Source organism: Mchenga conophoros, linkage group LG18 (genome assembly GCF_057382185.1).
Source record: "Mchenga conophoros isolate Kocher_MC1m ecotype Shallow Benthic linkage group LG18, M_conophoros_male_GT1.1, whole genome shotgun sequence".
Taxonomy (NCBI): Eukaryota; Metazoa; Chordata; class Actinopteri; order Cichliformes; family Cichlidae; genus Mchenga; species Mchenga conophoros.
Genome location: NC_140543.1, coordinates 23,656,623 through 23,684,354, shown reverse-complemented (window position 1 = coordinate 23,684,354; position 27,732 = coordinate 23,656,623). Strand labels below are relative to the sequence as shown.

General features: G+C 42.2%; 2 protein-coding genes across 10 annotated transcripts; one reads left to right on the top strand and one right to left on the bottom strand.

Annotated features, from left to right (window-relative positions):
• Nucleotides 1–322: 322 nt before the first annotated feature.
• Nucleotides 323–14,149, top strand: LOC146553803 (integrin alpha-6-like). Of its 2 annotated transcripts, XM_085255923.1 has the most exons (26): nt 329–589; nt 5,505–5,632; nt 5,743–5,822; nt 6,979–7,243; nt 7,390–7,521; nt 7,639–7,852; nt 7,959–8,152; nt 8,257–8,354; nt 8,766–8,890; nt 8,972–9,067; nt 9,169–9,230; nt 9,358–9,524; nt 9,608–9,751; nt 9,835–9,944; nt 10,107–10,263; nt 10,351–10,425; nt 10,544–10,623; nt 10,785–10,859; nt 10,949–11,051; nt 11,183–11,353; nt 11,476–11,577; nt 11,681–11,791; nt 12,215–12,310; nt 12,436–12,561; nt 12,733–12,817; nt 13,358–13,495. In XM_085255923.1, exons 1-25 carry the CDS (start codon nt 414–416, stop codon nt 12,799–12,801), a joined length of 3,156 nt encoding a protein of 1,051 aa, XP_085112049.1. In that variant the 5' UTR covers nt 329–413; the 3' UTR covers nt 12,802–12,817; nt 13,358–13,495. The 2 variants fall into 2 exon arrangements, with proteins under 2 accessions (XP_085112050.1, XP_085112049.1); XM_085255924.1 differs by lacking the exon at nt 12,733–12,817 and having other exon boundaries at nt 323–589; nt 13,358–14,149.
• A 53-nt stretch (nt 14,150–14,202) lies between these two features.
• On the bottom strand, nt 14,203–25,763 carry LOC146553802 (uncharacterized). Of its 8 annotated transcripts, none has more exons than XM_085255917.1 (20): nt 25,714–25,763; nt 25,416–25,460; nt 21,910–24,089; nt 21,125–21,257; nt 20,872–20,992; nt 20,674–20,778; nt 19,140–19,227; nt 18,893–19,054; nt 18,701–18,754; nt 18,138–18,238; nt 17,822–17,950; nt 17,616–17,712; nt 17,458–17,527; nt 17,116–17,246; nt 16,781–17,007; nt 16,534–16,599; nt 15,995–16,199; nt 15,719–15,817; nt 15,096–15,284; nt 14,203–14,800 (listed from the first exon to the last, which is right to left on the bottom strand). In XM_085255917.1, exons 3-20 carry the CDS (start codon nt 23,794–23,796, stop codon nt 14,570–14,572), a joined length of 4,095 nt encoding a protein of 1,364 aa, XP_085112043.1. In that variant the 5' UTR covers nt 23,797–24,089; nt 25,416–25,460; nt 25,714–25,763; the 3' UTR covers nt 14,203–14,569. The 8 variants fall into 8 exon arrangements, with proteins under 8 accessions (XP_085112043.1, XP_085112042.1, XP_085112040.1 ...); XM_085255916.1 differs by lacking the exon at nt 25,714–25,763 and adding an exon at nt 25,533–25,641; XM_085255914.1 differs by lacking the exon at nt 25,714–25,763 and having other exon boundaries at nt 25,416–25,664.
• Between the last annotated feature and the right edge of the window lie 1,969 nt (nt 25,764–27,732).

Below are 27,732 nucleotides of genomic sequence, written 5' to 3'. Positions count from 1 at the left end.
TCTTGACGATCTTTTCCCACTTGTGGGATTTTATGATGTATTTTGTTTTTGGTCGTTTCCAGGGGAGCTCACCAGCAGGCCTTATAATAGTGTTATACAGCCATTTTTTCTTGCCATAAATGCGTTTTTAGGCAGACTCAGGCATTAGTGACCCAGTTAGATTACAGCATTGATCTACTGGAAACTAACAACAGACTAATGTTTCCATCAGAGTTACATTTTGGCATGTAAACTGCATTTGAAGCAATCTGAGGTGTGGTAGGATGGGGTGGGATGTGTGGGTGCATGAGAGGTAGGAGGAGCGGCTAACAAGTGGACAGCAGTCAGTCCTCCAGCAGCAGCCCTCAGTCGCACTCTGCACCTCCTGCACTAAGGAGTCCCTTTTCAGTAGTTCAAGGAAGCTTCGCGTTTTCATGGAGGGCTGGATCACCTGTGGACTTTGGCTAATCGCCTTTCTCTCTAGCTGTGGGCTGCTCTCGGCTTTCAACTTGGACACCGACAATGTCCAGCGGAAGACCGGAGACCCCGGGAGCCTGTTCGGCTTCTCTCTCGCCATGCACCGGCAGCTCCTTCCGCAGGATAAGAGAATGTAAGTGTCAGAGTTTTGCTTTTAAAGGATAAAATGTCCGGAGGCTGTTAATGGAATTGTTTTTTTCCTTGAAAGACACCTCAGTGTGTTTAAAATGAACTCCAGTATACATATAATTATACACATACATATAATTAAATTATTACTGCACAATACACACTTTAGACGGCTGGAAGAAAAAAAAATCCGCCTAAAACTACTTTTGGGAGCCGCAGACCGCAAGTGAGTTACCTCAGCAGCACCGCAAGTAGGCCTGTACGTGATCAGGTCAGGTCAGGTTTGTCAGGTACGACACATTTCCACCAACAGCTTCTTCTCCTTCTTCTTTAGGCCACACGAGCTCTTATAAGTTTAACTCGATGCCCGTCTTTCTTGTTAATATTTCCTTCTTTCAGGTTACTTATTTGTGAGTTTTCATTGGAGCTAGAAGGCAACTCTTTGTGCGCTTGCACGCGGCGCGCGTTCACATTCCTCCTTTCTTGTTGACTTCAACCGGGACCCAGCCTTGACTTTTTTGGGGGGGCAAAACATCTCAGTGAATCACTGTTGGTATTTTCTTGGGCACTATTTCAGAGGGGACTGTCACCCTGCATAAAGAACAAGTGCCATCAAGTGGTCACTGATTGGAACAGCCTGATTATAAACTGACCTCAGGGCAGATAACTTAAGACTTTTTCCCCCTCTGGCAGACTGAAGGTTCATGTCCTGCTTTATTTTAAACTGCACGGTAGTCTCAGCAATTCTTAGTAATTCATTGATATTTAATTTACATTTTATTTACAAAGACATTTCACAATCACATCTGACCCAGATGGATTAATTGATTACTTCACTTTTATATCTGCCTTGATTCTAGTACGAATGAAGATGTTACACATTACCAGCATTAATGTACTTCCTAGCTAAACAGACAACCAGGTTACACATGGAAATCTGCCCTGTCGGAAAAAAGCGTCTCTGTTAGAATTTGTGTCTCTTCTGTAGCTACTTACATGTACTTACATGCTTCACTATATGCAACACTATATGGTTTGACCATTTCAGTCATGCGATATGTTGTTCAGGTTGTATTATGTAATCTAGAGTATCCGAGTGAAAGTTGTCACATTTTAACTTTTAACTGTACATTACGAGCGGTGCAGACAGCATAAGTGCCTCCAGTAGAGACTAAGATGTAATCATGGGAATAATATGTGTAAAGTGCATCTATTAACTGGCTTTTTCCACACAAAAAATCAATATTCAGGCATTCCTATGTTTTGCATAGATAAAGTAAAATTATGGTTTAAGTTGAGTTAACTTGTATTTGCTTAATTATTAACCCCAACCTCACAACACCACTGTACGCCCAGCAGTGATTAAAACCCCTAGTTTTATACCTTCTCCACAGCTGTTAAATACACAGTTTAAACTTTACACACTCCTGCTACTGCTGCACCTTCACACACACACACACACACACACACACACACACACACACACACACACACACACACACACACACACACACACACACACACACACACACACAGTGCCAGTTTCTGTCTTAGCTCCAGGCTAAATGAAAGACACATGGTGATCTGCACGAGACTGAAGCTATAAGCTATCACAAAGTCAGCTTCAGGTTAAATACAAGAAAACAGAAAAGTCTGTTAAAAAAGGGGAAAAAATACTTGTATGTAGGAATAACGTAGAATGAACTTTTAGTGGAGGCGTCAGATGCTCCAGTGTTGGATGCTTAGGTAGTTGTAACTATTTTTCGACTGCTCTGTGAGAGGGAAAAGAAAACCTTTGAAGCAAAACCATAAATTAAAATATGCTGACTTCTAACTATCAGGTGCACGTGTTGTGATATGTGTGTGTGTGTTGGAGTATAAAGCCATGTCTGTTTTTTGCAAGTAACTGTTAGAGAAGTGTGCGCTCACTGTGGATGCTGTATCTGTGTGTCTGCACTTGCATTCGTGTCCCGACAGTGGATGTGTGTGCACATGTGAGTGCCTGTTTGGTGGGTTTTAATGGTGCTGATGCATGCTGTGGCTGAGCAGTGAGGCGTTGCCTTGTTGTCAGTCATTTGGAAAACTGTCAGAGAGCTCAGTGTGCTGCTTGCTTTATACATTCCTGACCTGGGGCAAAATAGGGATAGATAGATAGATAGATAGATAGATAGATAGATAGATAGATAGATAGATAGATTGATTGATTCAATAGTTCAATAACATCCATTCCAGAAAACTGTGTGCTAATGTGTTTTTAGTGTCTCTGTACCTGTGTACCTCCATGTTTGTCTCCTCTGGGTGTGCACTATTAGTCACAGTTCTTTGCAGGCCATGCATGCCAACTTGTATTCAGACTTATTTCACAGTGTTTGTGCCCTACAGGTATCAGTGTTGCAAGTTCCTGCAGGAGAGGGCAGGACCTGAATATGCATGTGCGCACACATCTGTATGTGTGTATGTGTGTAGCATTCCATGCTTCTTCATAATTGCCAGATGGAGCTGTCTATATAATAAAGTCAAGAGGGAAAGCACAAAATACATAAGTGGAGAGACGAGGGAGAAGGAGGAGACCAAGTGAGAGTTTAGGGTATTTTAAGAGGTCGGATCGAGTGCGAGAAATGTGTGGGAGAAAGTAAATGCATATGTGTGTGTATTTCTGTGGGATTTGTGAAATAATATGACTCTGGAGAGATGGAAACATGGAACAAGAAGAGTAAAGAATTTAGAAACAGGCTGTGAGTTTCAGTAGTTTCAGTGATATTGACAGTATCTTGCTGTCAGTGTCTTTTTAATACCAAATCAACTCAGTGTATTAGTGTATGTGGGCTGTGTATTGCGTAAAGAACACATATGAGAGCCAGATTCCCCTGAGGATAGTTTTGGTTATCCAACATCAAAGAGAAAGGAGGGGAAGCTGAAGAAAAGAAAGAGGTAATGGCTGAAAAACGCTGAGAGGAACACAAATCAGGTGTACATCTGGGCACCAAATACAAGCATTTTTCAGCCAGTAAGATTCAGTGAACTCGATGCTGGCAGAAAGATGGAGAGAGAAGTTGGGCAACATGTCATGAACCTCTGTATCTGAAGGCCATTTGGAAGTAAATGCCTGTAGTTGATAGGGCGCCACTGACTGTTACTAGGCAACGGGTTGTGTCTTAAGCCGGCAGCCAGTTCACTGCTGTAAAAAGAAAAAGAAAAGGAAAAGACACACCTCTCCCGATGGGACGTCTCTCCAGTGGCTTTTCTAAACTATCTGTTGCGATACACAGGACGAGCTGATCTGTGTGTTTAACTGCTGCCTCTATGCGTGCGACCGTCAATGCACAGCTGGACCCAAACACACACACACTCTCTCTTTTTAGTTGTCTTAGTTCTTCCTGTGGTCTACGTCGTACGTCGGGCCTTCCGCCGCTGGTGGTAAATGATTAGATTAACAGCCGGGTCACTGTCAGCGAAGCCGCACATCAGCTGTATCACACTTCCTGACACATCGTGTCATGTGACAAAAAGGTTTTAATGTGCAGCAATAAAAATAATTCCTATTCTTTGCTAAATGTTTTTGTGTTTTAGAAATTGCGCAGTAGACTAACGTCACTTTCATTGTTAGTTGGATTTACTCCAAAGACAATCAGCTGATTGAGTATATATATATATATATATAGAGAGAGAGAGAGAGAGAGATTTTTTTTAAAATCTCCTATTCATTGTTATTACTTCTTGTGTCCCAGAGGATACTGGGAGCGGATATGCATCCACTGGAATTCACTGTTAGCCTACCGGTTCTCTTTTTGAGGTGATGACTCACTAAAATTGAGCTCATTGCAAGAATTTTAGTGTGATAACATGTTTTCTGTTTTTTGCATACTGAGCTTGGAGCTGGAGAGTTGACTCCAGACTTTGTGGTATGAACCGTCAAGTGTCATTCACGTCCCCTTATAATTTAAAAAAGGCTGGATGGGACACTTAATGGGTGGATAACAGCAAAAATTATAGTGTTCTGGTTTCTGAAACAAGGCCAAACCAATCCAGTGGTTGAAACAGGATAAACAAAGTGTACTTGTCCGTCGTGCAAAAGGAGCCTACGGAAGAGAAATTTACTCCAAATGTACGTGACTATTTGGACATCTATCTGCCATTTTTTGTATGCCATAAATAGTTGTGATTACCCATCACCCTTGCTGGAGTTAGTATTCATCATGATTTATACTGCCTCAGTAGGCTGGCTGTTTAGTTTGATATCTACCATTTTCGGTGTCTGTACAGCTGATATGATGGTTTCATAAAGCCTCAGCTTTTTACTCTGCTATATGTTTCAGGATGGTGTTTGTATCTGAGGATGCTTTGTATTTCAGCTAAAATGGCTTTTCTTTATTTTATCTGTGGATGACAGTTTGCCGGACGACCTTAACTCTGAAGGTCAGCGATCAGACCAAGCAAGCTGGATAAAGACGGATCATTGTACTGGCAGTGCTTTACTCTCTCCCTTGAAAACCCGTGTAGAGTTTAATTTCAACGGATGACATTGTTGACTTGATTCACTTTGTAGGAAACCCTGATATCTGGAGGCCCATCATCGATGGCTGGGTGTGGCATTTGCCCTTTTTTTGGACCACAAAGGCAGAGTCTGTGTATATGTGTGTGTGTGCAATCATCCTCAGCAGGCGACCTGAAAGGATTCTTTGACTCAGTTTGACTGTTCACTGTGAGGACATGGAACATCAGTTTTGTGGCGGATGTGCATATGTGTTTGTGAGTCTGTGTGTATGTGTGAGTATCAGTGGAATGTGTGATCATTTTCTGTGCAAGTGAAAGAAATGCCAGATTGTACCTCATGCTAATAAATGTATGTCAGAACAGAGTAACAATGAGTGTTTGATTGTAGTGCGTATGGGCCCGATTCATACATGGATCTGTTGCAGGCTGCTGGTTGGTGCCCCGAGAGCAAAAGCTTTGAGCCGTCAAAAATCTGCCGTGACAGGAGGGCTCTACAATTGTGACATGAGCACCACAACCAGTGACTGCAGCAGGGTTATCTTTGATAATGACGGTGAGACATTAGCTGACATTTGAGCATTTTTACTTAATATGAATTTGGTCATTTTAAACATTAAGTCGAGTTGCAATGTCTTCTCTGTGCCTGTTTTTATCCCTGCGTAGAGAATAAGGCCACAGAGGAAAAAGAAAATCAGTGGATGGGAGTGACAGTCAAAAGTCAGGGACCAGGAGGCCAGGTTGTGGTAAGGTTTTTTTTTTGTATCTGAACACAAATTTAACTAGAAAATTTTGCATTTCCTGCGAAAATGCTGTGTGGATGCCTTACGCTGAAGATGTATGGTGAAAAAAGCTGAAAAAGTTGAGAAAAAAAACAAAAACAAAACATTGCCCTGAGCAGGATTCGAACCTGGCCCTCCTGGTCTAAAGGTAGCTATTTAGCTCACTGAGCCAACCTCTTTCTCACAAAGAAGAGGTGGCGAGATTGACAATTGTGCTGAAATGAGCAGAAGCTGCTCAGAATTGTGCTGATAAGAGGTGGAAAGGATGAAAATTTTACAGAAGAGGTGAATAAGCAGAATTTCTGCTGAAAAGAGTTGAATGAGCAGAATTTCTGCTGAAAAGAGTTGAATGAGCAGAATTTCTGCTGAAAAGAGGTTTTTTCTGAAAACAGCAGAAAAAACTTAAAATTTTGCTGAAAAGAGTTCAATCAGCAGAATTTCTGCTGAAAAGAGTTCAATGAGTAGAATTCTGCTGAAAAGAGGTGTTTGCTGAAAACAGCTGAAAAAGCTGGTATTTTTGCTGAAAAGTGGTGAAAAAACTTAAAATTCTGCTGAAAAGAGGTGAAAAAGCTGAAATTTGTGTTGAAAAGAGTTAAAAAAGTTTAACTGTTGACTGAAAGAAATGTTGCCATAAGCGGGATTTGAACCCGGGCCTCCCAGTCTGTGAACGGACGCTCATCTCACTGAGCTAAAACACAGGTCAAGCCGGCAAGGAAAATCAGTGAGGCCACTGATAATATGGCAGAAATAGGCAAAAAATATTGCAAAAAAAATTCAATATCTCAAAAAGTATAGAAGTTATGAGCACCAAAAGATATAGCACCCATTAGCAGAAATAGCAGAATTTTTTAAAGGTTGAACGGAGCTTGAAGGTTGAAGGAGTAGTTAACGTCCAAAAAACGTACGGAAGCAACTAGAATAATAAAGAATAAAGAGAAACAGGAACTCAATTGTGTGGATGCCTATGGCATCCACACAATTATTACTGTTTAGTTGTTCAAACAGATGGTTATTAATGTAACGACAAATTGATATTGTCAAAAAAATAACCGTCGTCTCTCCAACAAAGCACACCTTAGTCTCATTCACTGCACTTAACTGTGTCTGCTTCCCCTGGCAGACCTGTGCTCATCGCTACCAGCGCCGGGCCAATGTGGGCTCAGAGTTGTTGGAATCTCGTGACATAATTGGCCGCTGCTACGTGCTGAGTCAGTCATTAAAAACGAACTCAAATGAGAATGGAGAAGGAGGTGGATGGTATTTTTGTGACCAGAGGCCCAGAGGCCACGAGATGTTTGGTTCCTGCCAGCAGGGCCTCTCTGCTACATTCGACAAGGACTACCACTACATCATCTTTGGGGCTCCTGGAGCTTACAACTGGAAAGGTAGTGTGCATGCATATGTTTACTGTGAAATGTAATAAATCTACTTTGTATGAATTTTTTTTCCCAGCTATCAGAATAGAGGAATGTGCTTGTGAGGATTATTTCAGTCAATACTTACAAGCCTCCCCTCTGCTTTCGTCTTGAAGGTATAGTACGCGTGGAGCAGAAAAATGACTCTTTCATAGAAAGGGGCATCTTTGATGATGGTCCATATGAGGCAGGAGACGAGAACCAAAAGAACCCTGACCTGGTCCCTGTTCCTGCCAGTAGCTACCTGGGTAAAAACTATAACCTGACTGTGATTCCAGTAATTCGCTTTATACAGAGACATATTTTCTAGCACTTCATGGTTCTTTGATTATTTAAGGAATCGCTTCTTTGTCTCTTTGTGTCAGGCTTCTCCCTGGACTCAGGTAAACATTTGACTAAGAAAGGCCAGCTAACAGTGGTGGCTGGAGCTCCCAGAGCAAACCACAGTGGAGCGGTGGTACTGCTAAAGACAGGTGGCCAAACAAGCAACATATTAGTTAAAGAGTTCTCACTAGAAGGCGAGGGGTTGGCTTCATCTTTTGGCTACGATCTTACGGTGCTGGACCTCAACAAGGATGGGTGAGTGATGCCGGATGATACAAACAGCAACCTGCAACTTCTGCACCGTCGCTGTTGCTACTGTGGCTTTATTCTAATGAATGTGCAATGCTGTTTTCTTTATTAGCTGGGAGGACATTGTGGTGGGGGCACCACAGTACTTTGAGAAGGATGGAGATATTGGAGGAGCTGTCTACGTCTACATCAACAACGCTGGAAAGTGGAACAAAGTAACACCCACCAGAATAGATGGACCCTTGGACTCAATGTTTGGCCTGGCTGTAGAAAACCTGGGAGACATCAATCTGGATCGTTATGATGGTGAGCATGCAATAGTTCTGCATATACACGTATACTGTGGTCTGCTAGTCAGTCTTGACATTAGCAGAAATACATAACCACCCTGTTGTTGTTCTCCATGCCAGATTTTGCAGTGGGAGCTCCTTATGATGATAAGGGCAAAGGGAAGGTTTACATCTACTATGGATCAGCTACAGGACAAATCTCTCCAAAAGCCTCACAGGTACACAATAAACACCTGATTTCTATCTTTCTACTCTCCTGTTATGCCTGTTAGTTGTGGCAGAAAAGTGCTGCCAAGCTGCCAAGTGCTCAACAAAGGCGAATAGTCATGTTATTTTGAATAGGCGCCATAAAATGACACGTGCTTTGGCTTGGCATTATGAATTCGCTGCCCCGAATTCACATTTTTATACACAGATTTGAGCCAGCACTCTGGACTTCTTGGAGAAGTCATGAAGCATAACATTCAACCAATAAAACATGATTTTCTGTTCTGGAATTGAAGTAAATAACTATAATTTAGCATCTTAATTAGAATAATATTTTTTTAAAAGATAGCGTGCTTTTAGTATCTGGATGTATGCTGTACAATACGTGGCTTTGATGACGGTATGTGTTCCTCCTCCGTCAGGTGCTGCCTGGTCCTTCAGGAGTGAAACTGTTTGGCTACTCTTTGGCGGGAAACATGGACTTGGATTACAACTCCTACCCTGACCTGGCTGTCGGATCCCTCTCAGACTCTGTCTTCGTCTACAAGTGCGTGAGCTGGCGCATGGATCACATTGTGTTATCTCTCGTCCTGTTTACTTAAAAGCTCACCGAGTCGTCTCTTCATAGAGCCCGTCCGGTTATTGACATCCAGAAGAAAATCACAATCACACCAAAGGAAATTGACCTCCTCAAAAACAACTGTGAAAACAATAGCAAGTTCTGGTGCGTGTACCCAATCTGTTATTGAATTTCTAAACTTCTTCAACACTGAGCTGTAAAACTGTGCTCTGTCTGACTGTACATAAATTGGATTGTGTCCCCAGCTTGACTATTAAAGCGTGCTTCTCCTACTCTGCCAATCCTGTGAGTTATGCTCCAAAACTGGGTAGGTTGAGGCACAATTTTTTTTCTCCTTAGTTTGCAACAATCTTCATTATTGCATTTTCTCCCCTTATTATCATAGCAATACTTCACTTTCACTTACAATGTATTTCTTTCTCTGTTGCATCCAGAGGTCAAATACACCCTTGCGGCAGACACTGAAAACAGGAAGAATAATCTTAAAACTAGGGCGGCCTTCATTAACTCCTCCCCTGGCAGTAGCCATGAATCCTCAGGGACCATCACTTTGGACAGGAAAGGAGTGGAACAGTGCATTGAACGACAACTCGCCTTGCAGGTATCGAAGGTTTCTGCATTCTCTCGCGATCCAAGTTAACTGCCGGTGGCGCGTAATGCTTTGTTTATGTTGTCGTGCTTCAGGAAAATATTCGAGACAAGCTACGCGGGATCCCCATTGATGTGTCTGTGGAAATCATGGGTGGCAGACGTAAACGCAGACAGAGCTCAGGTCCTGGGCTGCAGCCGGTCCTGGATGCTAAAGCGTCACAGCCAACTCGATCAGTGGTGTGTGTGCCCATCTTATTCAGTTTATGTGATGTCTCCTCCTATTCTGTGTTATTTCTTAAATGTGAAAATGTCGTTTGCAGGTGGAGTTCATGAAGACCGGTTGTGGGTCTGACAATGTGTGTCAGAGCAATCTGAAGATGGAATATAACTATGGCCACTGGAACGATGAAAAATTCATTCCGTTACCAAAGTAAGATTATAAAAACACTTTTCTTTCTCTCGTTTTCTTCTTTTTTAAAATTTTATTTAAAATGCTCATCCTGAGATGCGTTCGCACACTGTTTCCCTGCACCGAGCTGTGAAAGATGTGCACACTTCATCAAACGGGCTCACGATTTGTGTGTGTTTGAAGGGAGAATGGTGTGCCGGTGCTCTCACTCAGTAACCAGAAGGAAATCGCCTTAGAGGTCAGCGTGAGCAATGCAGGTGGGGATGATGCGTACGAAGCCTCCATGATCGCTTCTTTTCCTAGCTCCTTAACCTACTCTGCAACCCGCTTGCTTAATAAAGTAAGTGTGTCTGATACTCTCTCTCTCTCTCTCTCACATACACAGACACCCACTTTAGTTCTGATTTGGACTTATTATTGATTTCAGGTAAACTGCCAAGCCAATAGAAATGGTTCTCTGGTCGATTGTGATCTTGGAAATCCCTTTGAAAAGGGAGAAATGGTGAGCGAAAAATCACAGTTTGGCACCATCTAATTCACCTCCACATGTATAAATATTAACACTTAATAAAATAATAATAAGAGCACGGAATAAAATATGGATCTCTGTATGTTTATAGACCACCTTCTACATTATTTTGGGTACAGCTGGCATATCTTTCAACACCTCTGAAGTAGAGGTTAATCTTCAACTGAAAACGTAAGTACATCCGAGCTTGTAATCCTGCAGCCCCAACTGCTAAATAACACTGGTTGCACCTGCAAATGCAATAGCTACACTACTGGAATATAACAAACTTAGTTTATGTATGTTAGAATAAAATTTGTAGTTTGATATCTGTGTAAATATTGTTTCAACAGAACTAGCATGCAGCAATTAGTGCCGGTCAAAGCAAAGGCAAAGGTGGCCATTGAGTTACAACTCTCTGTGTCAGGGTAAGAAACATGCATATACATAAATGTGCAGGAAACACATAGATGTGCACTGACTCATGCTGGCTACTGTGTATTTTTTCTCTCTGCAGACAAGCCACGCCATCTCAGGTCTACTTTACGGGAGATGTCAAAGGCGAGACGGCCATTAAAACTGAAAGTGACATTGGCAGTGCCATCACACATCACTTCAGAGTGAGTACAGGAAAAGCAACTAGATCGTTCATTTATTTTCCTGAATTTATCGTTAATCCAACAATTTTGTGTTCTGAACGGGGCGAGTAAGAACATTTCAACTTAAATTGTACTACTTCCTGTTTTTACAGATAATCAACTTGGGAAGGCCTTTGACTGATTTTGGGACCGCCACTCTCATCATTGACTGGCCAAAGGAGACAGCGGATGGAAAGTGGCTGCTTTACCTGATGAAAATCACTACCATGGGAGGGGATCAGATAGAGTGCACACCTAAAAGTGAGATTAATCCTCTTAAAAAGGTAAAACGCCACGTTAATGTGTCATCGCCATCCTCCCATGAAAGAATTTATAAATGTATTTTATTTTGACAAGATGTTGAGTTAATGGCAATAAACTAAATACATTTCTTTTCTTATTTCAGGAAGAAGTTAACACAAGAAAGAGGAGAGAAGTCTCAGGAACACAGGGGAGTGATGAGGGCACTATTTTACGCTTAATTGAGAGCAAGAAATCAAAAACTCTGGTAATGCAACCTTTTGTTTGTTCTAGACTATTACATTATTTTATGCACCTTTCAGCCAGCTGAACGGGCATTTGGCAGTAACTTTGTACTCCCTTGTCAACAGTCTTGTGACGATGGGGCAAAATGTGTGAAGATAAGGTGCCCTCTGCGGAGCCTGGACAGTAATGCAGCCATCAGTCTTCACTCTCGCCTCTGGAATAGCACCTTCATCGAGGTAAGTGGTTGTACTCAGTTGTTATCTCTGGATTTGAAAAAAGGAAACCCCAAATGTTTTTCAATGGCAACAGTGTAATCTATATTCGGTATTTAATCTCAAAAATAACAGTTGAATTATGATAACATGGGTTGATACAACTGTTATTGTTGACCTCAAGACTGCAGTTTTTTACTAAAGGGCCCAAACCATCACACCACCAGCTGCCTGACAGCGTTACAGTGTTAACTGTCAATATTACATCCCCCAAAAAGTTCAGTCTTCCAGCTGTTACTGACTTAATGTGGGAGGTTTTTTTCCCCTGCTGGTGGAAATTTAGACATAAAGAAATAACATATGGGTTTCAGGGGTTAAAGCATCTTTATTGACATGAATCTCTACTTTTGTATTTCCTTTGATTTGATTCACCTTTTCTTCAAACAGGATTATTCCAAGTTACATCATGTGGAGGTGATAGTCAACGCTGCTCTGCACCTTGATAACGTAAAGAACACCGTTCGGATGAACGCTAATACGCAGGTAATTGAACATAGCGGCAGATTTTACACAGTTCTGTGCACCCTCTAAACATAAAGCCTGAGTTTTTGTACAGTATACAGAGAACACTATGACATCACGTTTTGCCACTTCGCTGTGTTCCCTAGGTGAGACTGACGGCCTTCCCAGAGAGGCGTGAGGCTCGGTATGGGGGAGTGCCGTGGTGGATCATCGTGCTGTCCATCCTGTTCGGGCTACTGTTGCTGGCCCTGCTGGCTTTCCTTCTTTGGAAGGTAGGGCTAGAGGAGAACAGACCCTATCCCAGTAGTCCTACGTTTTACTGATAAAGCCTTCAGGCTTAAATCTGTGAACGTCTAGCAGTCTGTGAAGCACCTTGTACAGAACAACTGTCACTATTTATTATAGCGATTGCACATATTTTCTAATAATTTGCCTCTCCTCAGTGTGGAGTCTTTGGGAAAAAGAATAAAGAGGACCCGTCAGACAAAGAGAGACTGACACCAAATGCATAAAAAAAAGAGACAGAGGGTAAAATTACCCAGCCTATCATGACTGAGTGAAACCTTTTTTGTCTTGCTCCTCCTTGCTGCAAAAGTGCTGCTTTCTGGTACTAGGCAGGCTGTGGGCAATTCTCACACTGTGACGTGCCATTTAAGAAAACAAAAACAAAGTGTGTATTACTACATGCATGGCCAGGGGAGGTGATGGCTGATAAGCAACGACTGTTTCTTAAAGCTCTAAGGAGGACTCGGGGTAACTTCTGCATCTCTTTGATTTCATCCCCTTTTCTGTCTCCAGTTTGTTTTCTTGCTGTTACACCTGCACTCACACAGTCTGAAGGTTTCTTTCACTCTACATTTAAAAACGGGGGACACTGAACACCTTTTCTTCCTGTACAGAGGAGCGCAGATGGCTCATCTACGCCTCTTATGGGATTAATTGCATTTTGGCACCTGTGAAAGAGACCGATGACAAACATCTCAAACCGCTTGGCTTTCTCTGAACGTCTTTAAATGGCCTCGTTCTCAAACCGAATACTGAGTTTTGTTTTCCCTCTTTTCTCTGCAGTGTGGCTTTTTTAAACGTGCCAAATACGAAGATAAGGTTCCCAGTTACAACGCAGTTCGGATCAAACGGGAGGAGAGGGTGATAAATTCTGGAAATGCTAACTGGGAAAACCTGGAAAAGAAACCCTGGATGACAACCTGGCATGACAATGAACACTATTCTTAACAGCCAATGAAAAACCACAGATTTACCGTCGCTTACGGATTTACTCCAGTTTCATAAATTTCCTGCTGCCTTGCCTTTGTACAGTGAGGACTGTAAATAATCAAATGTGTTTAAAAAAAAAAAAATACAGGATCAAACATTACGCTTCAGGGGCTGATTTGATGTTTAATAAGTCTTCATGAATCACTGGAAGGAGATGTGCTGTGTGGGACATGGTCCAGCACCACAACCGTCGGAGCTTTGGTGCTTGTGTTGTGGAAATTCAGTGTTGGGGTTAAAATGTTTCTGAATGTATTGGACAATTTTTTTGTATGTTTTGGAAAAAGTTCGTATTTATTCTCACAAGGAGTATCTTCCGATACACGCTCTACAGACCAAAGAATCATGCAGTGCAAACAAGTGACTTCTTTTTCCTTTTTTAAAAACTAAAGCTGTATTAGCTTCCCATATTTTTTAAATCTACCACACATCTGCCTTTAAAGTGCCTCTGACTGACAGATACTGCAGTTTCTCTACAGTTTGAGAACTTGGGCTGTAGATATCCACTGTACAATTCATCTTTTGAAATTACTACATTGTAACAAAATAGCCCGACAGCAAACAAATAAACTTTTTTTTTTTTTTAAATATCCGTGTTCCCTGGGTGTGATTACACTGAATGAGCATTAGCAACAACAAGATGCTGAAAGCATTATTTATTAAGACATAAAAAACCCAACATGTACAGCAAATACTTGAGTGCTTAAATCAGCACTTCATTAAATATTAAAAGGATAAATTATGACTCAAGTTTAAAAAAAAAAAAAAAAAAAAGCAGACTGCAATACAGTTAATTCACACTTAAAGGAATACCTAGGAGGCAAGTGCTGTGGCTTTGAACCTTAGTGCTGATTTGAAGACTAATGGTCTCATTCTTAAAGTCTACAGATGTGTTCAGTCGATCTAGACGTTTCTATTAGTTCAGTAGAAGTGCAGTTCTGATTGCGAGAGACCGCAAACACACACTCATGCTGGTGGTGTACATCTCATTTCATCTCAGTCTTTCCTTCACAGGAGCGACTCTGTTCTTACAGTTTTTCCACTGCGTCTTTCGTCTTTCAGGGGCTTCCCCTCGCTCATCCTTGACTTCTCTTTGCCATCGCTGTCCACGTTTTCTTTATCCTTTTCCTCCTTCAGCCTCTTCGCTCCTCTCCTCTGGTCCTTCTCCTCTCTCTTCCTCATTTCCTTAAGCTTTTTCTTCAGGGCAGAACGGTCACTTTGACTGCACACGCCCAAAGCCTGATAACAAAAGTGTGTGTTTAAATGAGGTACTAGTGGATTTGGTACACATGCCGTTTTGGACCTCACACGGGGGACCGACTTCACATTTAACAAGAAGCAAGTTTAAAATTTGTTAGTGTAAAACCTCAATCACTTGGACTACTTTGTATCAAGGCTACTCTGTTGTGATTACTAAGAAACACTGCAACCAGCATGAAGAGCAGAGTAGTCCACAATAAATCGTCCTATATAGTTACACCACAACACAAAACATTTGGCTCCTGCCCCCAACAGCAGTAGCTCATCTGCTGACCTTGAGTTTCTCACTGTCCATGTTGAGAAGCTGTGTCCCATCCACACTCCTGGCGGCAAACTCTGATGTGTATTTATCCATGTTCATAGCGATTAACCACAGACACACCTGCTGGTTATTCCACTCCAAGACGGGTCGACTTTGCCACTGATTGTTGTTGTTCGTGGGAACTGGGTCATCGTCCAAAGTCTGAGGGGTATGAAAGAATATAGCAGGAGAAGGAAGCTATGATTAAAGAGATTAACCTCCTAAGACCCAAACTCTTCCACGGCATGCATTTTTAATTTCTCTTTGATATTTGGGCATATTGGGGCCCAAGAACGTCAAAACAAAGAATTACCAGATTTTTTTTTTTAACCTTATTTTTGTTTTTAAGAAAAGAGCCACATATGAGGATATTCGTTTAAAATTTTGATAGAACAGTAGCAGTATAATGTCCTTGTAAGTGGATATCAGGCCCTTGTAAAGCAAAATTGAGTATTTTGGTCTAAATAACCCAAAATGTGATGTCTGCATATGTGGATGTCAGGTCCTAGGAGGTTAAAGAGCCTGTGTGTGAAAGCTGGACAGAACGCCCGGGGGGAAGCAAAGAGTGAAGAAAAGAAAGGGAAGGATAGACTCACCTCGGTGGAAGAAAAGGTGAAAGTGTGAGAGTGTCCAGAGAGGGAGTGATCAGACACATGACCCACCATACTGGAACAGCCCACTGGAGAGCCAATACTCTGGAACCAACAGAAATGAAACTGGGGTGCCTAGATAGTTCATTATCTACTGCATATGTACAAAAGCATGCAAGCCAATTTGAAATGAGGTTGTGTTTGTATGAGATTGCTCTACGTCAGAAAGCTGAGACAGGAAGAAGGGGCCACGCTGAGAAGGTTGTGGGTTCATTTTCTTACCTGCTGTCTTCTCCCTGAGGTGGTCAGGTACGGCAAACTGCTGCTGGATACAGACCGAAGTCGCTCCCGCCTACTCTCCCCTTCCTCTTCCTTTTCTCTTCCTCTCTCGCCAAACCAAGGAAATGGCAGGCAAGAGGGCATGGAGGTGACAGAGCCTGATGGAGAGACTTCAGCGGGCTCATCCAACAGGTCATCACTGGATGCCCTGGAGAAGAGCAGTTATGCCCTCATTCAAGGTTCAAGGTTCTTTATTTGTCACATGCATAGTTATACAAGTATAACACACAGTGAAATGTAGCCTGACACGCTCCTCGACATGTGCAAAAATGGGGGGGGGGTGTGTAGAGGAAGAACATATATGTACACACACACACACACACACACATATAGTATATACACTGGGTGAATGTGCAGTAAACGTATATTAAAACGTATGCACATTTTTCATCTTTGTCAAGAGCAGTAGTGTTCAAAACAGATGTTAGGTTCACATCTTTAAAAACATTCTTCCCCCCCCACCCATATTAGTGTCACCACACCTGTTGCTCACAGACGTCCTGCTGCGTTTTTCGCTTCTTCTTTTGCTGAGAGACTTGCGAAGGCCACTAAAAGAAATATTAAATAAGCTTTAAAGAGTAAATACAAGAAAAAAAAAAAATACAACCAGCAAAATTTCACTCAGTGCCATATTCAGCATGTTTGGCAAAACCATCAGAACTCTGAGGCTGAAGAGCAATTTAAGGCTTTAAATTTAGAAAGTGTGAGTCAAAATAAAAGAGCCGCCACCTGAAGTCGGGAAATTTCCTTTTGGATTTTCTAGAGGTGGAGGATTTGCTCGGCGAGGACGGGGTGGTATCCGTGATGTAGATTGGAGGGGTGAAGACTGAGTTGTTTGCAGCTTGAGGACTGAAGGCTGGGAACGATGAGGTGCTGGACACGTCGCTTCTACTGGTTCGGATCGCTGTGGGTGCGGACAGTGACCGTCCCTCTTGTGCTTTCAGGGCCCCTTCTTCCTGTAGTGAGAGAAGACATGATCACAGCTAGAAACTGCATCTCTTTCACCCCCGTTTCATATTAAAAAAAAAAAAAAAAGGAAGACAGACAACAAAACTGTTCCTTACCCCTTTTCTGAAGCTCTCTCTGAGTTTGTCTCGTGAAGGCGGTTGGCGCTTGGATTTCTGGGCTAGCTGAGCCCTGGCTTTGTGAGCGCTGGAGTCTAAACGGCTGGTATTAGGAACTGGAATCGACCAGTCTGTGCCCGAGACAAATGCATAAAAGCCTATTTAAATTACATAATAATTTTCCATACTGAAGTTGCATTAGACAACTCAAAAAGCTTAGTGTTCCTCCGCTTCTGAAGCTAGAAAAATAAAATATAATTTATCATCAGTAATATGTAGAGCCAGCTGCCGAGTCAAACAGACATGCAAAGACACTTCACTGTCACCAAAACTGATGCTCACCGGTGTTTGAAGTGTCAGTTGAGTGGCTCTTTCTCTCAGATACTGGCTCTTTTCCCTCTAGCTGTGCAATCTGTGATACACAATGAGAAACAATGACTACAGAGAAATGTCAGGATCAGGTAAATAAATCCTCAAAGCACTGAAAAGCCTCCCCTCACCTGGATTTGAAGCTTTTCAATCATCTCTCTGTGCTGCCTCTCCTTCTCCTCCATTTCTCTCCTCAAATCTGCCTCCCTTTTCTCCCCCTCTTCCTCTCTTAAAAACACATTAAGTCACATGTAAGACACCTTGGTGCAGTTTGACTAACTTGCACAGCATGCTCACTAGTAACACTTTTAGGGAGTTAGCAGGATTTCATGAGTACCTGCTCTGGTATTCTCTGACCAGTCTCTTGGCCTTATTGTATTTGATCTCCAGGCTTTCTGATTGGCTCTGGGCATCAGCCAGTCGCTGGCTTACAACTCTGCACAGGGTCTGGGCCTCTTGCCAATACCTGATAAACAGAGTGGGATTCATTAGCACCTTATCAACCCACATCATAATCTTCATTGTATTTATCAACAGTCTCCAATTGCAGCCTTTAATCTTCATGCCTGCTCCGGTAAAATGCTTTTCTATTCCACACGCTCTAGAAAAATATCACAAAAATGGGACAGAGCATTGAAGCTGCTCAACCGTACTTCTCTAGTTTGTCTGCTTTGTCCTCTCCATCCTCCACTTTTTGCTCCAAGTCAGCCTTCTGGCTCTCCCAACAGGCCTGCTGCTCCTCCCAAGCCTTTAACTAAGAAACAGACAAAACTATCTTTATGCAATGCAAGCATGTCATGTGCACAAGAGGAAAAAAAAATGTCTTCCCCCCCCCAAAAAAAGGGCCTTCATGTTGTTAGATCGTATGCGTCAAGACATTTGTTGGAGAAACGACACATTTCCTCTTGCTTTGTGCCATCAAAGCTGTTGAAGTAGTCAAAACTCAACGCAGAAGAAAGATTTCTTTCAGAAAGGCTTTCACCAACCCAGTTATGTCACAGTGGTGATTACTTCAAGTCAAAGGCAGAAAAAGCAGGGCTTGACGAGGAGTGCTGGAAAGCAGCCATGTCCTAATAACTCCACTCTGTGGCGTCTCATACACAGTTAAATGGGTCAGAGGCTTCCAAATTTGGATGCGAAGGTAGTGTATTGAAGTGAGTACAGTCATTGGTTTGCGAGTGAGACACAGAGCCTCAACCTCAACTGAGTGACCTACCTGTTCTTTAGTGTGCTCAAGTTGGGTTGCTTTGCTTCTTAGTTTGGACTGAAGCTGTAAGCACATTAAAGAGCAAATTCATGAATAAACCTGGATATATTAACAATTACAAGAAAGGACGCAGATTTTCAGCATTTCTTTTAGTTTTAGAATATGAATCCAAGCTAAAACCTCTGGTTGAACACAGAGTACCTGCTGGTATTTGAGGCAGAGCTGGTAGTTGTCTAGACCCGAAAGAGCGGACACATCCTCCTCTTCGCAGCAGTCATCCTCCGCCTCCTCTTCATCAAACACCAAGCCCTTCTCTGATATGCTGCAATCATTGTCCTCCACTCTTCTGCCATCTCTTTCTCTCTTCATATAGACACACACGCACAGTTAAATTGAACAGAAATAGTTAAAACAAGCCAACCTCCCCCACTTCTACAAGAGGACACACCTTTCTGCTTTTATCCATTTCCAGGCTTTCATTTATCAGTCGCGCCACCTCGCTCTCCACCCCCTCCTTCTCTCGGCCAATCAAAAACCTGCAGGAAAAAAAACAAAAAATCCCCAGAAATCAATCACAGGTGTGATCAATCACTCCATCTCACCACACACCTGTGCAGATTGTGTTAAATTGTGCGTTTTACAGCAGACATTCTGGATGCTTTTTTAAGTTGCAGACTCATGGTAGATCTTTCAAACACTAAAGTGCACCTGAGAGAGACAAGGAAACACTGATGTATTCTTTGTCTTTCATCAGCTGGTGTGACATATTATCGCTGCACTCTTGCAAGTCATAAGCGGTGATGTTTATGAAGCAGGATTTGCCATTTGGCAGCTGTGCCCCCTTGCTTCTCACTTTCTCATCCTCACTAGGAGGAGCTATCCCACTTTTCAGGTGTCACCAATAACATTAATGATGGCATGACAACTAATGCCAGTCAGCAAACACAGATAACAAGTGCAAAAGTACAAAGGCGACCCCTGAACTAAAGCAGCCGACTGGAAACTGATTCGTCATTATTATTTACTACCGGGTTCATCCTGCTGCGGCGTGTCAAAATGTACTCTGAGTGTTGGTGGTACGCTGTCATCGTACATTAGTATAGCTGCAGGCGCTGACTGTTTTTAAACATGCTCTAAATGTCGGTGCATTTACAGACACTCAGATTATCCAAAAATGTTGGATGCGATTTATAAATGGTGCTTCAAAGTTTATATCAGAAGAAAAACCCCAAAACATTGCTGTGTGAAAAGACAGACCACATGAGGGTGTCATGAAGAGGAAATAATGAGCTGATGTGTTCATTTCTGGCATTTAAAGATTTGCCAGATGGCACCCAAAACCTACAATATGAGGTGCTCAAGTGTTTATTATAAAAGAAATTAAAATGTTTCTATTAGTGTTTTTCATTATGATCTGAAGGGCTGACAGACAATCCTGCACACTATGGCAGACTTTTTTGCGCCACGGACCGGTTTAATGTCAGACAATATTTTCACGGACCAGCCTTTAAGGTGTCGCGGATAAATACAACAAGTAAAATGATACAACCAAGACAAAAACTGTGGTATTTTGTAAATATAATAATAAAAGCAAATTCACTGTGTAATTGTGTAGCTTTATTAGCAGCGTTCTCCTGAAATGCGCCAACAACATTGAGAGTAACGTCCTCCTCTCTGCCCCTTAGTGCTCTCGGGTCGCTATGGTAAATATTTCTTTCAAAATAAGACACAACTACAACACGGGAAAAGACCCAGGGAAACAGAGTTAATGATAAAACCCCTGAAAACCATAAATTTCACATCCTAGTCTCAACTCTTGCGGCCCAGTACCAAATGACCCACAGACTGGTACTGGTCCATGGCCCAGGGGTTGGGGACCGCTGGTCTAAGATAACAGCAAAAATACACAAAGCTGTTCAACATAACAAGAATCAGGACGTGTCACAGACAAAAAAAAAAAAACTTGCTGTGTGGTAACTTACTTGACGAGACCCGATGTGTTCTTAAGGACTGTGGCTGCAAACAGCTGGGAGACTCCAACTAAACTCACTCCATCCACCTCCACTATCTGGTCATTCACCCGAATCCTTACAGAGATAAACACATACAGACTGAGGAGAGTATCTACCTTTATCTTGGTTTTATTCAGAGAAAAAAAAAATAAAGACACTAAAGCTAACCTTCCATCCTTCTGGGTTGCTCCTCCTTCAGTGATTGTCTTGACAAAGATGCCAAGTTTTTCCAGTCCCTGGTCAGCACCTACACCCATCCCAATGATGCTGATGCCGAGTCCATCTTCACCTGGAGGGTGTGGGGGAAAAAAAGGTAGTGAAGACATTGGGAATTTATCCTTACATTAGCTACATTAACTGCTAAAAATCATTAGACGTTTAACAATCAGAGGAGAGAGGAAAAACAGATGCTCATACAAACCCTTTTTTATCTCCACTGGAAAAACATCCATCCTTTCCACTCTCTTCTCTAGCTCAAACTCAGCCGAAGCAGACACTGGGTCAATATCTTCATTGTGTCTGTCATAATCTGCATTAGAATAGGTGTTGTACACCTGAAACACACCATTCATCATGCAATTAAGGCCTCAACTTAGGTTAACATTGATGGCAATTTTAGGCTAAATGAAAATGCCTGTTTTTTTGCATTCTTATCTGGTGCATATGTTCACTGTGGGCTGACTAGAAAGATCTGCAGCTATTGACACAACAAGACCTTGTTTATACAGACAAATGTGGTTAGTGTGAGAGCCAGCATCAGATCGAGTAAATGCAAACACTTGAGCAAACTGTACCAACAATTACAGGATTGCAAAATATCTAAGTGTACACACACAACTTCCATATGACATTTACTGATGCCACACTGACCACTGCTACAGTAGTTTGTTATAATCGATCCAGATTAATGCCGCGGGATCTTTTTCCGGTGTAAAGGCAGCTCTGAGCCGAGCGCTGACAGAGGGAAGCGTGTGGAATCTTGTCTTTCCTCCTCTCTTAATGGATTAGAAACATTGCTTTGGGCTAACACCTCGCTTACTCAGATTCAAACAGCAGCTGGAACTGACAGCCACACAAATCTACGACAAAAGAGTTTCTCAAGTGCATGACTTTACAGACCTTGCAGCTTTCAATAAAATGAGCAATGGTAGCTTAAAGCCTGCAAACCCTTAACGTTTGCGTTATTTTTCACAAAGGTTTCCCTACCTTGATTGGTGCCGAGCAGAACTTGACCTTCCTCTCGGCATATCCATCCTCATTCTCCTTGTCGGAAAGTTCAGGCACACCGGGAATTTCCTCATACTCCAACAAAAGCTGGTTTTCCAACTCTTGTCTTGGTGGAGTGGAAAGCTCTGGATGGGACTGGGATTCCTGATCATATGCAAAAGCCTTGTTCTCAATGCCACTGATTAATGCATCTTCTTTTTGGGCCTCTTTGCCGCCTCCTGCTTCAGTGTTTCCATCACTACCTCCTCTTAATGCTACATGCTTGACCTCCTCAGTTGCAAACTCTGCTTGCAGCTCAGGTGTTCTGCCTTCTTCCTTCCTACTTTTCTCTTCTTTCCCATTTTCCTTTTCTTGACTTTGTCTACATTCCTCCACTCCACCTTTGCCCTTTCCCACAGCCTTGTTGTAAACTTCCTTCTCTTGCACGATGACCCTTTCCTTCCCACCAAAACTCTCTTCTACCACTGCATCAGTCATTTTTTCCCTGTTGCCTCCTTCTTCTGTCGACTTCTCCTCAGCCCGTGCTACGAACTCTCTGTTCTGCTCCTCCCTTCCACCCTCCCATTGTTCACTCACCTGCAGATACTTGTCTCTTCCAACATCCCTGCCATCCTTCGTTCCTCCTTTCTCTGTCATGCTCCCTGACAGCTCCTTCTGGTGGTCTCCTGATGAAATGATTGGTCCAACATTTCGTACTTGTAATACCACCCTGTTTTCCAATTTGTAAGGTCCCTGTGTTTCCACACTAGGCTCCTCAAACACATCATCCACTGAGGACTCTTCACCTGGAGCTATACTAATATATGTCACTTGATCCTTAATCCAGCATTTATTCTCTTTCCACTCCTTCCCTTCTTCATTCTCATCACTTTCTGATGACTCATTTTTTATGCTGACCAACTCTGCTCGAAGCGTCTCCTCAGGGGTCAAGCAGGGGTTAAGACAGGATGCTTCTCCTTCTGTTTGTGATACTTTGATTTGATCGTCTTTGTCAAAGTAGTTGTACTTGTTGGATGCATCGCCAGGAATATCTGAGACGGGGGATTTAGGGCACCTTGTCAGTGAAGATGGTGTAGAAGGCTTCAGCAAGGAAACATTTATGATATGGTTCATGGATTTGTCTTTATCTAAGCCATCCTCTTCTGTGTTCCTCCTTTTCCCATTTCCCTCTTCCACCTTTTCTACATTGTTGACTTCTACTTTCCCATCTTCCATCCCCTTGCTTCCCCTGGCAATCAGGGGTTTTGAAACCTGGCCTCCACCACCCCCATCTTCCATCATCTTGCTCTCAAACAATCTTCGAGTTACAGAGAACTTCTGTGCCAGAGCAGCTCGGTCAATATCCGTAATTTCCTCCGCTCTGGATGGTTTATCTTTCAGGGAGGATTCTGGGATAGAAATATTTGTTGTTACAGTGCTCAGAGCAGATGAGGAATTGATGACTGAACACCTGGATCCAGGAAAAGGTGAAGTCTGGAGCTGTATGCTAGGATTTGGGGGAGAAATAAGCACCGTGGAGCCAGAACTTGGCACTGGGCCGCTATCTTGTTTCAACTGCTGGCTGTCCATTTGAAGAAAGATGTTATCTCTGATTTTGGTCCCCCTGGTGCTGTGGATTCTACTTCTGCAACCTGTGCTACCACTGGTGCTGGTGCAGGACATTAGGGGCTCTGACAGGCTGGACTCCAGCTTGTTAGGGTGCACAGCAGAGCGCTGGGCAGCAGCAGATTTGGTCCCTGGCTGTAAACTGGTCCCTGGCTGTAAACTGGTCCCAGTGTCGAATGAGCATTTGATAGCATGGAAATCAGATTTGTAAGTTATCCTGTGAGGGGAGGCACTTCGGCCTTTGCTCTCTGTCCGCATCATTGGAAAATTTGGAGGTTCTCTGGCTAAGAGAGAAACTGTGGACAATCTGAAATAGATGCTTTTCGTAGCTAGACAAAGCACCTGGGGAAAGGCAAATGTTTAAAGACTTGCTGGTACAGTGAAATGGTTGCAATAAGGCAAGATATTCTTGACAAAAGCTGGTGGTTTACAAGTTTACTGCATTTGTGTGATGACAGCAAACATTAAAGGCAGGCTTTTGGTCTGGGAAGTTCATTGTCATAAGGTAGACTCCAGATTCTTCAATTCATTATCACCACCACAGTGAAAATCTCCTGAAAAGCACATTAAGAATAGCTCAGTAGGCGTACAGTGCAAACAAACATGAAATAAATAATACCTTTTTAGGTGCCTCAAAATCTATAAAGCATCGCTCTGTCCTTAAACCCTTGAATCAAAGAAGAAAACAAAACGCTAAACCTCAGTTACTGACTGAGACAAACTATCCAGTGCCAGGATTAAGAACAACACATTTTTAAAAAAATACTCACTCTTTTATCGAAGAATTTCAATCGCCAGAACAGTTTAAAAGATAAAAACGTAGCATGTAGACATTTTTGTATATCTACTTGACACAGGTATCCACAATTAGACTTGTTTGCGGTCCCTTCTAGACAACATTTAAGTTCACACGCCCTGTCGAAAAAAAGGATTGAGGGCGTGTGTACATAAGCTTGCGCATTTTTGCACTTCTAATATCAACGATAGTCTAAATCAGTTTATTTAGATTATTGTTTCCTTAACGTTTTAGGCAAAAAAAATTCCAATTAGATAAATTAATTAGTCACATTAACGGAATCTGGCTTCAAGCCCGGGTCAGTTAAGCTTTCTTTTCATTGCAACCCTACACCCACCTTTCTGACAGCTTACTGCAAAAGCAGTGTTTTTCTTGGCACAAGACTTTTCCTCGGACTAACTGTGACTAGCTAAAACTGTCTCGCAAAAATGAAATCGCAAATTTGTCGTTCGGAGCTCGGATTTCACGACGGCATGTGAAGGCAGCAAAGTTCACCAACCTGGCGAGTGTGCGCGCGCAGTTTAAAGGTCGCGGGCTCCAGCGCGTTAGGGCTCGTGATCCAGCGGTTAGCTAAATTACAAGAAAGTAACTGGAATATTATTAAAGTAATAGCTCTTTCTCTAGACCGTCCCCGACAGTTTCGTCTCACCATAAAAGTGCTGCTGCTGTCAGTCGGTGCTGACGGCTCCCTTGCTGAGATAAATACAGACAGATGGCGACTCATGTCTCTAAATACTGTAAATGGATTATCCCCCTGTAATCCTGTGCAAACTACTCCAGTAACTGTGTAGCACTGACGGTGAGTGGGTACCAGCCCTCGGGCAAGTTAGCCTACATTTAAAAAGTCAGTTGTAACATCTATGCCCTATAAAGTATTTATCTTCAGTGGAAAGTCTTATTTTGGTCACTAAAGCCTATTACAGTCTCATATTTAGTGGTGGTTGTTAACCATTGTGAGGCTAATAATGCCATCTGTTGTAATACCTGTTTTGTAGCTTTCCCCCATATTATTGCATAATGCTAAACATGGTAGTTCTCTCTTAAACTTCTACCAAGCATGCAGATCTGTGCTACATCCACTTACCTTCACCTGTTTCCTGCTTCTCAGCATCACTGCCAGAGTTGCTGTCTGTAGTAAAGAAAAAATGTCACTAGCAGAGCCTCTATTGGGCTCAGAGGCAGGCTTGGTGTGAATATTCACCTGTGTGCATGATGCAGGTTTGTGCAGTCAGCCAGATCTCCCACTGTCTACCTGTGTGTGTGTGTGTGTGTGTGTGTGTGTGTGTGTGTGTGTGTGGCAAAATGGGAGCAGTGATGCAGCACCTGTGCGTGCTCCTGCCTTGTGTGTCTGTGTGATGCCAGCGGGTGAGTAGGTGCAGTACCTATGTCTGTCTGAGAGGTTGGCTTGTGTGGCAGATGGGCTGGACTGGATTTCAATGGACTGGACTGAACCGTGCAGAGCCGAAGAGTGGTTCTGCTTGCTATGACCTGGATCTGACAGGAGACTATTGTCCCAGGTGGCACTGGGACCTAGTTGATATAAATACTGGCCAATCACAAAAGCCTTCTTCTGAATGAGGCTAACCAAGAGAGGGAGGGAAAATGAAGGGAAGATGGAAATTGAGGGAGTGATGTCGCGGTGGGCGAGAAAGTCAATTTTGAGAGGTAGAAAAGTGAGCGAGGCAGAGTAAATGAAGACAAAGAATGGAGGCAGAAAATCTAACCTGGAATGTGAGAAGCAGTAGAAATGTAAAGGACTGAAGAGTAGAGAAAACAGCAAATTGTAGGAATGATAAATGCTGTGAAGTGACAGCAAGCCCCCTCTGTTTTACTCAGCAGTATTTCGGATTGATCGCAAGTAAGATGAGAAATACAGAGCCCTGTTTGTGCTGATAGCTCTCAGGTCACCTTGACTTGTACAGGAGTTTCTGTCTTTCTCTCCTCAGATTGACATAAAAAAGAGACGGTTACAATTTAGACACAATAATAGACCCGTCAGTACTTGTGCCAACGCATAGGTTCTCTTTGCAGCAGTACTATTGTGTTTGTGGGTTTGTGGACAGTGCTACTGTACGGCGAGTGTGCTGCTAGTGTGGAAAATGGAGCTAAACAATTGCTGTCAGTGTCCCTGGAGAACAGATTTGTCACACACCAGCACATTTTCTTTGTTGTTCTTATTGAGCTTTTATTTCAATTTCACCTGTTTTGTTGCTTTATCACAGATTGTATGTTTCAGTATGTATCCCAACATTTCAGCGGATATGCAGCATGAAACTGCAGCACAGAAATTGGATGTGGACATATATTTACCATTAGTACAGCTGTTCTGTTGTTAGTCCACCAGAGAGCACTGACGGCTTTATTTCATGACCTCAGTGAATATAGTCCTTTCAAAATCATGTAGGGATTATTGCACATATTTTAACTATATATCCATTCATCCATTTTTAAAAAAAATATTAGCCAATTTATTAAAAAAAAAAGTCTAAACTAACCCTAACCCTCTGACTTACCCCAAATCCAGAAAAGTTGGTACGTTGTGTAAAATGTAAACAAAAGCAAAATGCATCATTTATAGGTCTCATGCTCCTATATTGTATTCACACTAGAATATAAAAAACATGTTAAATATTTAAACTGACAAATTTCACTACATCATAATGATGGCACTAACATGTCACAAACAAGTTGTGATGGGGGAAAAATACTAGAAAAGCAAGTGATACTAAAATATAAATAAAAACAACAGGTGGAGGAATATTTTACAGCTAAGGAGGTTAACTGGGAGCAGGTCAGTAACATGACTGGGTATGAAAAGAGCATTGAGTTTCTCAGAAGTAAATTTTGGCAGAGGTTCACCAATCTGCAAAACAAATGTATATATAAAGTGTTGAACAATTTCAGAATAATGTTCTGTAATGTAAAATTGTGAAGACGTTAGAAAATCTTATCATCTGCAGTACATGTAGTACAAGAAGCCATATGTAAGCAGGATCCAGAAATGCCGCCATCTTTTCTGAGCCAAAAGTCCAGACCTTTCCCCAGTTCAAAACATCATGAAACAAAAAGTACAAAGAAGACCCAGGACCATTGAGCAGCTAGAATCTGATATCATTTTTTTTCTTAAATGTTTTTCCCTTAGTTTAAGCATTTGATATGTTTTCAATGGGGCAGCATGGTGGTGCGATGGTTAGCAACATTCCCTCACCATAAAAAGGTCCTGGATTCAAATCCATCAGTGGAGTTTCAAGATTCAAGATTCAAAGTGTTTGTTGTCATGTGTACAAAAGAAACAGCATTTCTCTGTGTGGTAAGGGTTAAAGGAACAAGGTAAATAAGGATAAATATAAGACAAGATATTAAGATAAATAAAGATAAAAATAAGGATAAAAATTAATGAA